Source organism: Lotus japonicus, chromosome 4, assembly GCF_012489685.1.
Source record: "Lotus japonicus ecotype B-129 chromosome 4, LjGifu_v1.2".
NCBI classification, from domain to species: domain Eukaryota; kingdom Viridiplantae; phylum Streptophyta; class Magnoliopsida; order Fabales; family Fabaceae; genus Lotus; species Lotus japonicus.
The window spans coordinates 72784130-72803004 of NC_080044.1; the positions used below are offsets into that span (position 1 = coordinate 72784130).

General features: G+C 34.1%; 1 protein-coding gene across 8 annotated transcripts; it reads right to left on the reverse strand.

Moving 5' to 3' along the window:
* Positions 1-9549: 9549 nt before the first annotated feature.
* LOC130710166 (uncharacterized) lies at positions 9550-17032 on the reverse strand. Of its 8 annotated transcripts, none has more exons than XM_057559333.1 (8): positions 16354-17032; positions 15635-15738; positions 15008-15083; positions 13827-13880; positions 13430-13552; positions 12045-12107; positions 11293-11382; positions 10363-10789 (listed from the first exon to the last, which is right to left on the reverse strand). In XM_057559333.1, exons 3-8 carry the CDS (start codon positions 15056-15058, stop codon positions 10718-10720), a joined length of 453 nt encoding a protein of 150 aa, XP_057415316.1. In that variant the 5' UTR covers positions 15059-15083; positions 15635-15738; positions 16354-17032; the 3' UTR covers positions 10363-10717. The 8 variants fall into 8 exon arrangements, with proteins under 8 accessions (XP_057415318.1, XP_057415316.1, XP_057415317.1 ...); XM_057559334.1 differs by having other exon boundaries at positions 16369-17006; XM_057559332.1 differs by having other exon boundaries at positions 16051-17006.
* Positions 17033-18875: the final 1843 nt, after the last annotated feature.

The following is an 18875-nucleotide window of genomic DNA, read 5'->3' on the forward strand; positions in this document are numbered from 1 at the left end:
ACTTGTCTTTCGCGCTAGATTATCGTACCTTAGAGTATAGATTACTTCGTGTAACCTTAGTAAGTATCGATAGCTTAGTTTTCGATAGATTCTGATAGTATTTCTGTGGTTTTGCTCTAAAGGTGATTTTGAGGAATTTCCAGCGGAGCAAGGCTTTGATTGTGAAGGAGCTTTAGGAGATAACTCTGGAGAACCTACAGGTGAGGGCTTCTCACTGAATCTCTAGTTAATGCTTAGGGTCGATGTTTCGACATTGTTTACTGTTTATGCACTGGAATTGTGTGTGATTGGAAAATGTTTTCTGAGGCTTCGGCTGACAATGTAGATGACTCATCTACTTAATGTTTTTGAGATTGTCTTACATGCTATGTGCTATGTGGGTAATCTAGGATGTGTGGTGCATGCTTTATATGCTAAGTGCTAAGTGTTTATGATGCGATTTATTGATATATGACATGTTGTTGATTGTGATGATTTAAATATGCTCTGTACTGGAAATCTGAGATTCTGAACGGTGAGAATAGCGGGCAGGTCATGCCGATTTTATTTTGAGAGTTTTGAGAAAGTTTGATAGGACGAACGAGGTTCGGGCCTTGTATGGGGTTTATGGATCGAGACATTCTCTGGAGTCATTTGGGGATTCGAAGATCCCGAGAACTTATAGGAATTGCGATAAGACTAAAAAGGATATTATTTTGAAAAGAAAATTCATAAGACATTAAACAACCTCTAAATCTTTAAGTAAGGGTAATAATCTCGAAAGGAGGCTTTGGATGAAAATCATAGTTTTGGAAAACGAGAAGTGTCATCGGATCCAAGTGTTGAGTCTGTTGTTGATGTGCTGTTGGAGCAGCGTTTGTTGATGTGCTGTTGGAGCAGCGTTTGTTGTTGTGCTGTTGGAGCAGCGTTGGTTGTTGTGCTGTTGGAGCAGCTATGTTGTGGGGCTATCCTGGGGATAAGTCCGGGGAACCGTTAGTTCCCGAGTATGTGATACTCTTGTGCTGTTGGAGCAGCGATGTGTGTTGTGAAGTGTGTCTTTTGTCGCAGAATCGACTTTGCCTTAGGGTAAGATTTTAGAGACTTTAATTTACCTAGAACACGTGGCGACGTGTCGAGTGAGGACGGAGACGTTGTTTGACTAATCATCCTGCATTCATGCAACATTAATGGGGTATTAACACAGGACGTACTCTGGACCTCGTCGGATTCCAAAATGGTCATAAGACCCGGATTTCCGTGATAGAGCGTCTGTAGACGTCTCTTGTAGCAGACCGAAATGGCAGACCTATGGGTTACGGCTGATCTGACTACCGTTGTTGTTGGAGTAAGAGGCACGCGGGCCGAAATGGCACCACCGTGGCTGGTGAAGGGCTGATCCGTTGATGTCCATCCGTTCCGGATTGCATATTGGTTGACTGGGTTAACCTGCATACATATCACGCAACATGCATACTGACTTAGTTGATGAGTGTGGTTGCTATTTGATAAACTTACTTGGAACATGCTAATTGTTATTATTGTCGTTATGATTTTGTGGAACATGCAACCCTAGGAATGATATCTCTAGTTATAAGCCTAAGTGGCTATCTATTATTTGTACCTATTGGGTTTATTATCTACATAGTTCTTTAGAGTTGACCCTCGCGTCTTCTGTGTGTGTTTTGGCGGACAACGCCTTTTGTCAGATGAATATTGCGGATTGGTTCACCATGGTTCACCCTTCGGGGGGAACTAGGTTGGGATGCTGGAACAGGAGCGCGTCGCGGTAGCGAGAGGATGACGGATGGTGTACATAGACTAGGTCGTTCTGGATTTCGAATTCGGACGACGATCATGCTAGCATGTAGGTTTTAGTGCTGGTGTGAGCTCCTCAAGATGGGATTAGTGTAGGAGTAGAGTCTTAGCTCTGAACATCATTTGTTTCTTTTGGGACAGGGTAGCTTCCCACCTATAGCTTTTTGTGTGGTTTCTTTACAGGAATCACAGAGAGTTGGTTGGACTTAGGAGGTCTTGCTTCAGGCCGATGGGCCAGCTGATTCTCAGTTTTGAGGGATGGTGTTGCGGACACTTCACCTTTATTTTTAGTCTGTACATATTGCCTTCGGGCGCTACACTTTTCTTTCCGTCACTGGAGGTTTACTCGTGACGAGGTTACTACTACAGCGGGGGCTGTTTATATATTGTATATTAGTTCTGATTTTGTTATTGTTGGGTTTTATTTAATTCAGTCTTGTCTTAGTTATTATCAAAAAAAAAAAAATTTCACGTTTTTCCGCATTAAGTTTACTTTTGGTTACTAAAGTGACGCCACCGAAATCGGGGTGTTACAAATCTCTTGCGTGGATACCAAGACCTGACGTAGCCTATCGATGTAATTTGCTTTTGTTCTTTATTGCTCATATATTATGCGCTGCATCAAACTCTTATGAAAAAACTTTTAAGAACTAATATTTGTCTAAAAAGGTCGTTTTTCAAAGACATAATTCACACCCCCCTTTCTTGTGCCCCTGCATTATTTCACATGGAGGCTGGCTGTCTTGTTTCGACTTCGGCAGGCTTTGTGCTTGGCGCTTCTGGTCCGAGACAAGTTGAATTTGGTTTTATTAATGCAAGATATGAATGTTTGGATTAGGAGAGGGAGGTCGAAGATGAGTGTTCGTCGTGTTCTTCCCCCTCTAACGTGGGGGACTTGAGTTTTGTGGATCCTGATCTTGAGGTCCCTACCCGAGACCTCGTGGTCGTCCTAAGAAAAAGCTTGATCAAAAGTGGGGCGCCTTGGCGGGTCCAAGTAGACCTCGTGGGCTTCCAAGAAATTTGTCGTCATGGGAAATCTAGACACCCCGCTACTTGCCATTCCCTCTACCTTTTCTTGCACTTACTTTACGCGTGCAAAGAAGGCTTGGATTTTGCGACAAAAAAGTGGACATGGTTTTCAATGGAAGCGATGAGGACGCCATATGTGGCCTTGAGGAGGATTTAAGGGAAAATTGGCATGTTGTTGTTATGAGTTTTGTTTTTCCTTCTTGTTTTGAGTTTTTTTTTTGGTGTTTTGGTCTTTTTCTCTATGGTTTAGTTACATACCTTTCTTTTTGTTCACTTTTGTTGGGGTGAGTGTTTGTAGTGGACTTTCACTTTTGTATATATGCATATTCTTAATATTAATATAACCTTTTGATTCTCTAAAAGAAACTCATTGATAGATAGTCATTTAAACTATTAAAATATTTATTTAAAATAAAATATACTAAAGTGTTACATGTACTTATCTTAGGGGAGAGGAGTGTAGGTTTTAAAATAATAAGGAGGTAAATGTAATTAATTTAAACTTTTCTCAGAGGAAGGGTGTGTAGGTTTTGAATAAGAGGAGGAGATGAGTGTACTTTAAGAATCTCCCAAGTGAGGGAGAGTAACTCACTCTCTCCATTCCACAAAGATTTATTGTTTAAGGTTGTGACACAAAGAGTATGATGACAATTGTTGATAGTATAATGTTACTAAAATACCTTTATTTAATATTACTAGTACCATGTACAATTATTAAATTCTACTCTAGATAGAGAAGAATGTAGTTGATAGATAAGATTTGTAGTTGGTTGATATATATGAAAGGTGATAAGTGAAAGAAAAATTTATTAAATAAGAACATAAGTAAAAAAAAAACTTGATTTTATAAAACAACAAACATTTTAGAAAATATGAAGAGAGACTAAAATAACAATTTTTGTAGAACGGAGGGAGTACTCAAAATAAAACTACCAAGAAAATGGCAAGTTAAATTTTTATTTATTTTTCGTTTAATTTTATTTTCTCACTTCAAATAATAATGTTTTATTAATCTATGTTATTTAGCTTTTATTTTTAATTTATTAAAATAAAAAATATTAATAAAAAATCTATGATACGGACTTTACTTAGGCTTTTATATTGTTTTTTTCTTCTGAGAAATAAAGATATAATATTGATTAAAATAAGAAGTAGGGTCTAAAAACCCTTACAGACATGAAGCGAAACAGAGAAAACGAAACAAGTACAGATCTAAAGATTACAAAGAAGACTAAAGAGCTAGGCTAAAAAAATGGATAAACAAAGAAAATAAAGAAAACTACCTAAAACCAAAGCTGGCAAGGAAAAAAGAAACGTGACTCCAGTAGACCAGGGAAAGTCGTGCCTCTAATTACTACGTACTCAATTTCAAAAAAAATTAGTACGTACTCACTTTTAAATCTCAATTTATAAATGTAAATTTAAAACATTTTATATCAATTGGTTTTTCCAATGACCCACTGATTAAACAATGTCTCATTGACTTAGTGCACATATAAAATTAACTATTAGTGCGAGTTTTATGATCATTAGTGGGTCTAAACGCCTATAACTGTGTTATGATATTATGATACTCCATGAAGTAAGTATATATATATATATATATATATATATATATATATATATATATATATATATATATATATATATATATATATATATATATATATATATATATATATATATGGGGTTTGTTAACTTACTCCCACTTGTTTTTTAGAAGGAGTAAGTTAACACTCAACACCTTTTATATTTTGACTAAAAAACCAAATTGTTCAGTTTTAAAATAATAGACATGTGTGGGCATAATTGTAAATTGGTTTTTACAGAAACTGCAACTTCCCCTAACAGCTCACACTCTGTTCGTGCCCTATTCCCAAAAACGTTTGCTGCGCTTCCTTCTCACCATCTTCTTCATCCAGTATATGCGTTGTGCACTCTTGAGTCTCGCCTATGCCTAATTGCTAGGATACAAAAATTGTTCACCCGCTTAAAGTACTAAAGCACCAAACAAGTTTCTTTAGTTATTTATGCACCAAATCTTATGCGTTTTCAGAAGAGTAATTTTGATCCTACGGAAAGGGGTAAAACCTATCAAGATTTACCCTTAGCCTTGGAGCCAATCTTCCAACTAATGGGTTACTAGGCTTTTAGCCCGTCTCCGTGCGATGCACGGATGAGCAGTTCTTCAATTTATCATATTTATTCAATCAACTTATTTAGTTTCATCTATTTAAATCACATATCAATTATTGTAACATTTACTAAACACAACACAAAATATGGCTTAACCGAAACATAGACATCAACGACCAGTTATAAACATTAATATGTATAACAAAAGTTGTATTTTCATTTGTCTTTGTCAAAATAACTCGAACACAATTACAATGTTTAAAATTTCTGTTATAAATATACGAAGCCTCGGCGTGAAAATGATGAAAATCTCTTCACAACAGGGTATGGTCAACAGTATACATATAGAGAGTTGTTATTCAGACCCCCCCACAGCTATTCAGACCCAAAACATTTTCAGAAATCCAAAAATACCCTTGTCAAACGCACTTTGAAAGTGCGACCCCTCTCTCACTTTGAAAGTGAGACAGGTGAAAGCGCAGTCTCACTTTCAAAGTGCGATAGTTGTCTCACTCTCAGACAGGTGTCAAAGTGAGACAGCGCGTTAGGTTGCAGAAAAAAAAAACAGCAATTCTAAAAACGACACTTTAACAGTAGAAAAGAAGAGAGAGAGAAGAGAAGATGGAGGTTGTTGTTGTGGTGGTGGTGGTGGTGGAGGAAAGAGGAAAGAGGAGATAGAGAGGAGAATATTGAGGTTGTTGTTGTGGTGATGGTGGTGGTGGTGGTGACGGAGGTGGTGGCGGCGGAGGTGGAGGGTGGTGGTGGTTGAAGAAAGAGGTAAGGAGAGAGGAGAGAGAAAGTGAGTGAGAATTTTTTATATTTTTTTTCATTAAGGACATTTTAGTATTTATACACATTTAAGGGGGTCTGAATAGTTGTGGGGGGTCTGAATAACAATTCTCATACATATATTCATAAAGAAATTCCAGTGTCAAATACACAACCAAAAAACACAGAAAGTACTAATTTCCTTATTGTACAAATTTAGTTCAAGCAATTGACCTACTTACACAAGAAAATTGCCCCACGCTAGTCATGTAAACAAATGATGATCAAGTAAAAAAATTATTTTAATCTACTTCCAAATATGATTACATCTGAGAGCAGTTGGGGGTGCGTAAATGAAAATCATGATTACTGTTACTTTTTTACTACTAATTAGTACATTATATGTACTGATAAATATCTTACCCGGATGCACAAAGAAGAAGAGATTAGAAAATATAATTTGTCAAAGACCTACTTGTCACATGATAGAAGATATACAAAGAGATAGAGTTCAACATCTCTTCTCCATGTTCAGCAATTAGTAGGAACAACGACGCTGACGCGAAGCCTAACTGCTGCACAAAGTGGGACGAACACAACTTTGTCCATTGTTGAACAGGAAACAAAACAAAACTCAGGTCACAAACAATGAAAGGCTGAAAAGGAAAGGAGAAAAAGTGAACCCAAACTAAAAGGGAGAGAATAAGAAAATTAATTTTATTATGACAAATTCACGTCCCTGGGAAAAGAAAAACAAAGATCATAGACATGCCCTAACATTTAACAAAAAATTAAATTTCCTCATTCAACAAAAAAATATTGAGCCGCCCAGAGTTTCAGAAAATAAATTGGCCCATAGAGATAATTTCTAGTTAGCAAAAAAAATTAACATACTTACCCAAAACAAAAAGAAAAATAACATAAGTTTCATAAAAAAAAACTCTACATAGTTAAGACAAATGAAAAAAATCATGTCCCACTCAATCCACATGAAATAAGTGGACCATCACAACATTTAAGTAAAACAATTATCTTACTTTTTTATTATAAATATCCTAGTTATCAAATAATGGTAATACATAATTCATCCACAAGCTTCAAACTCTGTCCCCTTCACACTTAAAACTTCTCATCCCTACGCGAAATTAGTCCTATCACTTCGGCTTACATTCACAAAAAACCCTAACTTTCACTTCAAATTTGAACTCCAAAGTTAAAAAATATCAACTCTAAAATACTAAGGCATAAAATAGAAAATATATTCCAATCTTTAAAGTGAATAAAAAATATACTTAAAAATAATAGTTGAACTATTTAAATCTAATAAGTTCAAATGATAGTCTAGCTTTACAAATAACTTACTCACATCCACAAGCTTCGAACCCTGTCTCATTCACACTTAACCCTTCCCATCCCCTACGCGAAATTAATCATATCACTTCTGCTAACATTCACAAAAAACAGTAACTTTCATTTTAAATTTGAACTCCAAAGCTAAATAATATCAACTCTAAAATACTAAGACATATAATAGGAAATATATTCCAATCTCAAAGTGAATAAAAAATATACTTAAAAATAATAGTTGAACTATTTAAATCTAATAAGTTCATATGATAGCCTAGCTTTACAAATAACTTACTCACATTCACAAGCTTCGAACCCTGTCCCCTTCACACTTAACCCTTCTCATCCCCTACGCGAAATTAGACCTATCACTTCGGCTAACATTTACAAAAAAACTCAAACTTTCACTTCAAATTTGAACTCCAAAGCTAAATAATATCAACTCTAAAATACTAAGACATATAATAGGAAATATATTCCAATATTCAAAGTGAATAAAAAATATACTTAAAAATAATAGTTGAACTATTTAAATCTAATAAGTTCAAATGATAGCCTAACTTTACAAATAACTTACTCAGATCCACAAGCTTCGAACCCTGTCACCTTCACACTTAACCCTTCCCATCCCCTACGCGAAATTAGTCGTATCACTACGGCTAACATTCTTAAAAAAACACTAACTTTCACTTCAAATTTGAACTCCAAAGCTAAATAATATCAACTCTAAAATACTAAGACGTATAATAGAAAATATATTCCAATCTTCAAAGTGAATAAAAAATATACTTAAAAATAATAGTTGAACTATTTAAATCTAATAAGTTCAAATGATAGCCTAACTTTACACAAAACTTGCTCACATCCACATGCTTCGAACATTGTCCCCTTCACACTTAACCCTTCCCATCCCCTACGCGAAATTAGTCCTATCACTTCGGCTAACATTCTTAAAAAAACCCTAACTTTCACTTCAAATTTAAACTCCAAAGCTAAATAATATCAACTCTAAAATACTAAGACGTATAATAGAAAATATATTCCAATCTTCAAAGTGAATAAAAAATATACTAGTTGAACAATTTAAATCTAATAAGTTCAAATGATAGCCTAGCTTTACACATAACTTACTCACATCCACAAGCTTCGAACTCTGTCCCCTTCACACTTAACCCTTCTCATCCCCTACGCGAAATTAGTCCTATCACTTCGGCTAACATTCACAAAAAACACTAACTTTCACTTCAAATTTGAACTCCAAAGCTAAATAATATCAACTCTAAAATACTAAGACACATAATATGAAATATATTCTAATCTTTAAAGTGAATAAAAAATATACTTAAAAATAATAGTTGAACTATTTAAATCTAATAAGTTCAAATGATAACCTAGCTTTACAAATAACTTACCCACATCCACAAGCTTCGAACCATGCCCCCTTCACACTTAAAACTTCTCATGCCCTACGCGAAATTAGTCCTATCACTTCGGCTAACATTCACAAAATACCCTAACTTTCACTTCAAATTTGAACTCCAAAGCTAAATAATATCAACTCTAAAATACTAAGGCATAAAATAGAAAATATATTCCAATAAGTGAATAAAAAATATACTTCAAAATAATAGTTGAACTATTTAAATCTAATAAGTTCAAATGATAGTCTAGCTTTACAAATAACTTACTCACATTCACAAGCTTCGAACCCTGTCTCATTCACACTTAACCATTCTCATCCCCTACGCGAAATTAGTCCTATCACTTCGGCTAACATTCACAAAAAACAATAACTTTCATTTTAAATTTAAACTCCAAAGCTGAATAATATCAACTCTAAAATACTAAGACATATAATAGGAAATATATTCCAATCTTCAAAGTGAATAAAAAATACACTTAAAAATAATAGTTGAACTATTTAAATCTAATAAATTCAAATGATAGCCTAGCTTTACAAATAACTTACTCACATCCACAAGCTTCGAACCCTGTCCCCTTTACACTTAACCTTTCCCATCCCCTACGCGAAATTAGTCCTATCACTTCGGCTAACATTCACAAAAAACCCTAACTTTCACTTCAAATTTGAACTCCAAAGCGAAATAATATCAACTCTAAAATACTAAGGCATATAATCGGAAATATATTCCAATCTTCAAAGTGAATAAAAAATATACTTAAAAATAATAGTTGAACTATTTAAATCTAATAAGTTCGAATGATAGTCTAGCTTTACAAATAACTTACTCACATCCACAAGCTTCGAACCTAGTTCCCTTCACACTTAACCCTTCTCATCCCCTACGTGAAATTAGTCCTATTACTTCGGCTAACATTCACAAAAAAACCTAACTTTCACTTCAAATTTGACTAAAAAAACCCTCAAACATATTACATGAAAGGTTACAAATCAAATTAACTTGTCACCAAGCATAAGTGAGGAAAGAGCAAAACAGATCCACTCAATCAAACTGTTAATTGGAGATGCCAACGATAATTGAAGCTGGTTGCAATAATAGCCAATTAAAATTACTACATGGACACATTACCCAATATATATTAACAAACAACTGCAAATTCATTTTTCTCCAATATAGATGGATACAAGGGGAGGCATAGGGAAATCTTGTAGGTAGCACAAGTATTAAAACCAGTGAAATTAAAAAAGCCTTCTAAAATATATTTAAACCAAGTGAAAATTTGTTAATGAATAAAAGGAAAAAGAGAATACATCAAAATCTAAAATAGCCTGCTATGAAGTTGTTTCCCACTGTCTCACTATATTAAGATTTTCCTCCCCATCTTTTTCCCACAGTGGAGTGCACTACCTCTCGCACTCTCCCTTTCTCCCTCAAATTCATTCTCTGCAAGCATAGCGACCCAACCTCCCCACACAAGTGACCATGACGCTATAACGTTATCCTCTTTCAGAAGTTCACTGCCACAACTTTGGATGTCTTGCCCATAGTCTCATATATTTTCCATGCAAGATTGACAAATGAAGGAAAGTGAGAGAAAAATAATGAGAGATCCAGAATAGCTTTGCAGTGTTGGCTGGAGTTCACGTTCGTGCCAGGGATCCAGGGAAATCCCTAAAAATGGGGTGAAGTAGTAAAGTGATTGGCCACCCTAAAAATGAAGTAAAGTACTAAAGTGAATGGGCTGTAGTTGCCTAGTACTGGCGGAGCCCAGAAATGAGTCCTGGTAAAAAAAAAGTCTCTTATGAATAGTAATTTGAAAACAGACCAATAAGAAGTAGTAGATAGATAGGGGAACAGAACCAAATAACATAAAACATGCGAGCTTCAAGTATCTCTAGCATTAATGAAATTTTTTTAGTATCTCTAGCATTAATATCACATTTTCACAATTATATGGTCAGGCCTCAAAAAATAATGCAGAGCAAATAAATATTAAGAGATATAAGAAAAACTAAATTAAACTAAGTAACTCTCTACTTGCTTGGTTAACACCAGAGAACTTGGCCATCAGGCCTTCACGAACAGACAACTCAAATACATCAAAATTTCAGTTGATCCTGGACTCATTTGTGATCTTAGGCAGCACACTGTGCCTTACTTGCAGGCCCGACCAGAGAGCGAGTTGGGCTAGTATCGCCCTCAATTTTCTCCGCAACTTCTTAGATCAGTGTCAAAGGGGTCTTAAGGGTGTCATTATTGAGAACGCCTAGTGAGCTCAGTGGTGAATGTCCCTGAGGGGAAATTAATCAGGTAGAGTTACAAACAGGAATACGTTTTAGGCACCATCATTTTAAAAGTAACAAAAAAGTAAGTTATTTTCTCCACTTGGAATTAATTATTTCATAAAGTAGTTACTCTTGCTCTTTTGCTTTGCTGGTTTTTCTTTAAAGAGAAAAATTGTATTGAAGAGTAATAAGTCAATGTTACAAAATAGCTCATGAAAGCATGAGTTATACAACCCCATATGATAGAAAGAACCAATCAGCGAATATGAAGGCATTTGAACCAAAAGAGATATATGAACCAAGTCGGATAAAAAAATAAACAAAAAGGAACTGCAACATAAATCAAAAACCACATTTTAGTAGCCTTGAAGACCAATAAATTGGTATGAAACACCAGTAGAGTAAACCACAAAAAAGGGTGCTCACTTAGTACGCTAGTGAACATATAATGAACATACTAAATTAACTTTACACAACAATGAACATACTAAATTTCCAAACACACTAACCTCAAGAACTTTTGCATATAAATTGATGAAAAGCTGATACTTTTCAGAATTTGTACGTGCATACTGCCTCAGGTACAGGCTTGTTTCTATCTGTCAACAACACTCCCACATTTTAACATCCAAAACATTCACTAAAATAATTTAACATCAACAACTGTTATGCAACATTAAACATAACAAACCACTTTAATTACTCGAGTGTGTTTACATATTACTATGCATGTAACCAAAGAATGGGATAAAGATTCAATTTTGAAAATAAGATGATTATACAGTTTTGATATGTTCACACTTTCTCTTCAATTTAATTTCCACTCACTTTTCCTTGTTATATCTTTCTTCTTTTCCTATCCAATCGCACACCATATGTCTCACTTTTCTCTCTTCTATTCCTATCTTTTGCTATAGGTGGAGGTGGAATTTGGTGTCAAGGGACTATTTTCCAGTTTAAAAAAGTAATCTGAGGCTGAAGGAAAAATAGGCAAAAACACATAAGATCAATAAAAGTACTACCAACTTTGTAAATCACTAGGTAATTTACCCGTGCGATGCACGACTGCTGTATTATTTTTTGAAAATAAAATAAAATATGCCAATAAAATAAATCAACAAATAGTTGAAATAAGATAAAATCAGAGACATTTGTCCTTCTATTCCAAATGTGTCTAAATTGTATCAAAACAAAAGCAAGGAGCAGTAAATTCTACGTGGAAGAAAAAAAATTGTGCCTGGAGTGAGGTAAGAAAAAGAACCTCAGTGATTGGAGTATCAAGAACCCTCTCAGGGCCATACTTCTCCAACAGACCCTTGGTTATCTACAATGGAAGAAGAAAGAGGTTAACAGATATTTGTAAATCAAAATTTGAAATACTACCACTTTGAGCACTTGACGATCAAGAGAAAATACTACCACTTTGATTCAAAAGTCAAACATTTCCAATGATAAATAATGTGTCATTCTAAACTTACACCGTAGTTAAGCTAAGCTTAGTATGCAGTAAATTAACATCAAGCAATGCTAAGCTTAATATGCAGCAATGTTAAGGAAATCCAAGCATATTATGCAGCAAACTAATGAAAGCCTAGTCATTTATGCAACAATCTATAAGGGAATCAATATGGAACAAACTAAGGGAATCTAAGATTATTGTGAGACAAGCTAAGGAAAGCCAACCTTCTTTAATGCAACAAATCAACAACACACAGTTAAGCTTAATATGAAACAAACTAAGGGAATCTAAGACTGTTGTGCAGCAAGCTAAGGAAAGCCAAGCTTATCAAAGAAATTAACAAAGCAAGGTGAGCTTTATTTAAAATAAAAATCAAGCTGCACATTTTATGAATTTGTAGCAACATGATCAATAAACAAACACAAAGGCAATGCAGTATTACTTTGTTTATGGTAAGCTTTTCTTCATTTTAAAGATCAAGCTACCACTCTCAATGTACATAAATTATAAAGCAGTTAGTATGACTTCTTGTTTTCCTAGATTGATTCAAATAATTACATGTATTACCACATATAATGCATCTTCTACTGCCATGTAATCTTTCTTTTACTTCATGGTATATTACATAGTAAAAGAGTGATTCTTAAATTGATTCAGTTCTGCCATGTAGCGCTTCTCTAGCAACGTGGTATGTTAGACATTAGGTGATATTAGAGATGTCTAACATACTAATAAATTTATTTCAGAATGGAGTAGTGCAAGACAAAGGGAATGCAGTATTTTACTAATTAGTAATGACTGAGAATAGTTCGATACAAAAGCTGACTGAATACCTCATTTATTTTATAGTACTACTATGTTACATAAAGATACAAATAACCATTACTTTGGTTGCACTGAATAAACTAATTACTCAATCATCAGAGTTTATTCACTACTGAATACTATATCATATTTCTTAAACTCCCCCATCAAATTGAATGGAATAAAACTTGAAAATTCAATCTATTCCAATCAAAATAACTTGGACAGCTAGCACAATCTTAGATAAGAAAATCTTTGACAACCATATAAACTTCCAATTCCAAATGAATGAACTATTACCATTTTCCATAGTTATCTTATTCCTATGGAATATGTCCATAAGCTGATGATTTATAGATGATGATCTAGGAGCAAAAAGTTACCTGCTGATAGTTCCCTTCAGAGACATTACTATCATCAGACTTCACAGCCTTTTTCTTCCCTTTGTCCGCTCCCAAACCTCGTTTGTTATTCTTCACACAAGTTTCCATGGGTTCTAGTCTACCCTGTTTCCATCATGAATCCATTTATCATAATCAATGCAAGAAAATTTCAAACATAGGATTAATAGACTACAATTATGGGAATGAGACAAGTGCACAAACAGGAGCATTTCACTGATTAAATTCATCACCAAGTATGAATTTCTTTGGTCAAATCAGTTGCTGGTTATAGGGACTAATTTCACCAACAAAATACACATTCCCAACATCTAAAACAACATTTGTAATTGTTGATTTTATCTTTCAGTGAAAAAGAAAAGAGAGTAAGAAACAAAACCTGCTCAGATATCCCAAGACCATTCCCTTCTTTCCAACCTTGCTTCTTTAATAGCTGCAGAAAACAACATCCCCAATTATATTTACATGAAGGAGGAAAAAAAGGAATGACAGAAAATAAAAATAAAAATCTATAACTACACAGCAATAGAAGAAAACTGAACCAATATTTTTATGAAGAAAACTGAACCAAAAATTGAACTTTAACTACGAATATAAACTACACAGCAATAGAGAGGATTAATTGTGAATTTGGAACAGATCGCTAACCTCGATTTGATCAGAGTTTAGGGGAACAGCGTTCTCGCGTTTTTTCTTTTTGGTAAATTTCCTTCTCTTTCTCTCTTTGTTTCAAAAAAATAAAAATCCCTTTTCGCCGCCCAGAGGAACTGGTGAGTGCATCAAAATCATAGAACCGCTGCCTTAATACATAGTATAGGTTGAGCCAACCATTCATATGTTGAGCAATTGAATCCCTTCACTCTTCCTGTAAACCAATGCCAAGCTCTAAGTTGAGCACCTTCAAAGATTGACACATCTTGATTTCTCCCCTCCTTGAAGATTACATAGTTCCGATGTTGCCAGATTGCCCACGCCATTCAGCCTAAGCTTCAGAAATCAGAACAAAGTAACATAATTTGCACAGCAAGATAACAAACTATTATCTACATTAAGCAGGAGCAGGACAAGCCATCACATTGGAACATCCTACAGCTCAAGATTAGTCCATTGAAAGTACTTCAGTAACCATTCTTAGTTCTACCTGCTTACAAAACAAAATCATTTGCAAACTAAACAGACGAGGTAAACTGGATTAGAATTTTCTGTTTTTTCAAACAAAAATGAACTTGCTAAGCATTAACTAAATCATGGTGAGCATAAAACCAACAGAAGTAGGGTTTTAATCTTTCCTTCCATTTCTCTTTTCTTGAAAAATCTTCAAAACCGCAATAAAACAATAAAACAAAGAATAATTCCATACAACAATTAAGTGTCCCTTCAGAAATCCTTGGTACGTGACTATATGTACCAGGAATCAGTAGATAGCATAGCACAGAGATGGTTTTTCATAGATAGCATTGAAGAACAAACAGGCAATGCTAAGAACAATATGGTAAATCCATTGAGCAGTTTAATTTAAAAACTTAAAAGCAATACTTTATATAAGCCAAAAGAACCAACCACAGAATCAAAAGAACCACCCTCATCATATGACTCAGTGATGTCTTCCATTTGCAAGGCATCAAATAACACGAACCTGTGAGTCGATCACAATCAAAAGAAAATTATCAGTTATGTAGAAATGTAGAAATAGCAAAAGAAAAGGGTTATGAGCAAGCACAGCAAGAAGATCACAAAATGACAGTATTTATAGACAAGTGCAAGTGCAAAAGTAAAGGCCATGATTGAGATTAAGGCACAAGACAAATATCAGATATCAGATATGAAGATAGGTAGCAATGAAGCAATAGCAATATCAAAATCAAACCAGGATATGAGCAATAGCAACAAAGAGACCACCATACACCAGTATTTATAGACGGATACAAAGTGAGACAGGTAGGTCATTACAAATTTCAATTTCAAATTAATTAAACTGAAGGATGCCAGCAAGTAAATTACTGGAACACTGTCATTACAAAGTAGATCTTAGCTCACATTTCTTAGTTCGTGGTTCACAAATTCAAACAAGAAGATTTCATGTAACCAGAAAAAATAACCGAACAAGATTTCAAATATGAAAAGAGAATGATAAGACTGAAACTTAGAATTAGGATTTCAAAACTAAAGATAGAGCGATTCACATACCTTGGCACACATGGTCATCTAGCTTCCACCTGTCCTCTGCCTACAGACTTCCATCCTTCTTTCCCCATGTCTGAGTGCTCTCACCGTGGGTTAAAGTGTTTTCTCTGTAAGCATGGAAGAAGAGGAAAAGAATGAGATACATGGAGACAAATACAAAATCTGAAATGAAAGACCAATTGTGGGAATATTTATAGCCAACACCAACTGAAGAAACACGTAGAAGAGGAGAGCTTCTGCTAAGCCATCACAATCTAGTTCTACAGCTAGAACCTAAACCTAACTTCAGCTCAAATTGGCAGTAACAAATACAAGATAACTTCATCTGTTTCTGGATCGGCCTGCCAAAAGGAAAAATTAAAAACTAAAAATTGTCAACAAACTCTAAATCCTTGTGGGCATTGGAAATGCAATCAAACCTGGGCATAAGCTTCGAAATGAATTCACAGGTTCAGACATTGGGGAAATCAGTGGAAATCAACAAATCAACAAATAGTTTAACAAAGGGGAAATGGGAAGCAAACTGATTGTAAATTCACAACAGGGGTATTTATAGAGAGCCTGCATTGCTTGTTCAAAAAATCAAATTAAATGGAAAAATCAAGTGAAACAGATAAGGTTGAATGAGAAGTACAAAAAAAATCAATAAAATTTATGGTGATTGAGACGAAACAGACAATTGAATGGAAGAAAGAAACTGCTGGACCACGATGAATACCAACCCTCTTGTACTCAACTGAGAGGGAAAGCATCAGCTGACGAAAGTAAAGGACGTCTTTGGCTTGTGATTTTGCTCTTCTCCTTCAACAATCTATTCTATTCCTTCTCATTGTCACCTCACTCACTCCTGACCATTTTCACCTAATCTCGCGAACGCAAACCCTAGCAAACACTCTTCTCCTTCTTCGGCGAGGGAAACCTCCTTGAACACGGAAGGGAAAGCGAGCATGCGTGATGATGAAATTGAAGGAAGCAGAGACCCGATTTGACAGGAACAGATGAGAAACTGACTTGTATGGGATGCGACCCTGCCAAACGCACGCCCTTGACCTTCAACCCATCCATCCTTCTTCGGCAAAGGCAATGACGTCGTTAGCTAGAGGGAGAAAGCGTGAAAAAAAACATTGATGACGTCTCTTTGGGTCAGCCAAATATGAACGGGCAAGATTGCTTGAATGGAAACATAGATCAACAAAAATTAAATTGAACGGTCGAGATGTGTAGTTCTCTTATGAACAGTACCCCTTTGAGGTTCCCTTTCAAGTGTAGTAGATGAGGCATAAACCTCATCATCTATCCAGCCTAGCTTGGAGCCAAAATCACTTTGCATGCTAAAACAGCAGCAGCATAAACCCAGATACATAGTCAGAGGTAAAAGACGGAGGAGAGAAGAAGAGAAAAAAAAACTGCTTTAATTTGAAATTAATGAGAGAGAATAATGAGGAGAGAGAAATTGTTAATTTTAAAATTTAAATAAAATTGAATTACATAAATAACCTTGAAGTTAGTTATCATTAAGAATAAATTAGTGGAGTTTTTTGTCTAATAGAAAAGGTGTTGAGTGTTAACTTACTCCTTCTTAAAAACAAGTGGGAGTAAGTTAACAAACCCCATATATATATATATATATATATATACTCGTTTTATTCTTAAATGATGTTCATTAATAATGAAACTGAAAAAAGATTTAAAAAAAATTGACAAATTAGTCTAACATGAAAATAAATGAAATATAGACAAGAATTTGTTAATTTTTATTCAACACTCTTTAAACCCATGGAATAGGCATACAACTTAAGTAATTAAGTAATTTATACTAAAATGAAATCTAAACGATTTCTAAATTCTTATTCCATTGGTAGCATATTACTTGGCTTGATGTCTTCACACATGGTCCCCCTTGCTTTATAAGCCAATAACACTCATGACCACATATTGATTCATCCCTTGTTTCTAGGTATATATCAAACCGTTGAATGACATTTTTCCACTGAAATGTACCATAAAATTGTGTTACACCAAAAAAACTGTTTTTAAACCTCCAATCCCAAAAGGTACCCGGATGGAGAACGCGCACTCCAAGATCATCATCCCCAGACTTGATGTGAATGGTTAGGTCCAGATTCCCATCTAGAGCATTTACGACCGTCACATGATTTGTCTTAATAAGACCATCGTTCCTGGCGTATGATAACAAGAACATGCATAGTAAAAGAAAAACTCGTGTAAATAGATCCATTTCACTTTAGTGGACTATTTGTGAGTCCTTGAGTTGAGAATTTTTGTTATATATAGACCACTACCTCAACCATTGATTTTACATTTACATTAATGACAATAATAGTTATAAATGATCATTATATTATTATCAACTGTAAAAGTTGTCATATAAATCTATAATTAATTTATATATATCAAAAGTATTTAAAATGTTAAATATTATCGACTTGTACATATAATCTGAATTAAATTATAGAAACTATTTATTAATTAATAATTCTAAAAAATTTCTTTATATAAATAAAATATTAGCATTTTAACTATTTGTGAGTCCTTTAGAGGGGTTTTTTGTTTGACTTTTGTATTTAGTTGTTGGGTGGATTTTACCTCTTTGAGGAGAGGGTTGTTCTCTTGTTTATATTTTTTATTAATAAATTTTCCTTTTCAAAAAAAAAAACTATTATGAATTTGAAGGGCAAAAATGAATTAATAATTTTCATATATGTAAAATGCATTATTTATCATAATTCGTCAACAACACTATTTAATAAATAATATGTTTGATATTAATTCCAATTTATGGCCATATTATTTACAAAAAAAAATTAATATTTTTAATGATGTAACTAAAACTGGTGACTTAAGTTTTACATTTATGAACGTATTTAATACCTACTAATGACCATTATATTATATTAATTTTAATTTTTTATATGTATCATAAATATTTAAAATTTTAGTTATACAACGTGAAAAAAATATAAAATGATCCATATAGTTTATGCGATTAATTAATAAGTTATTTTTAAGTGTTTATTGTGCTTTGCCTGCTTTTATATCATATCATATACTATATACTCCCTCCGTCCCCTATTATAAGTCACTTTTTTTGAGTTTTTTTGTCTCATAATATACATCACTTTACATTATATATGGAGCATTAATTATATTTTTCCATGTTTACCCTCATATTTAATACTCCACATTCAAAGAATTTTTATGGTCCCAAAATTTTGCTTTATTT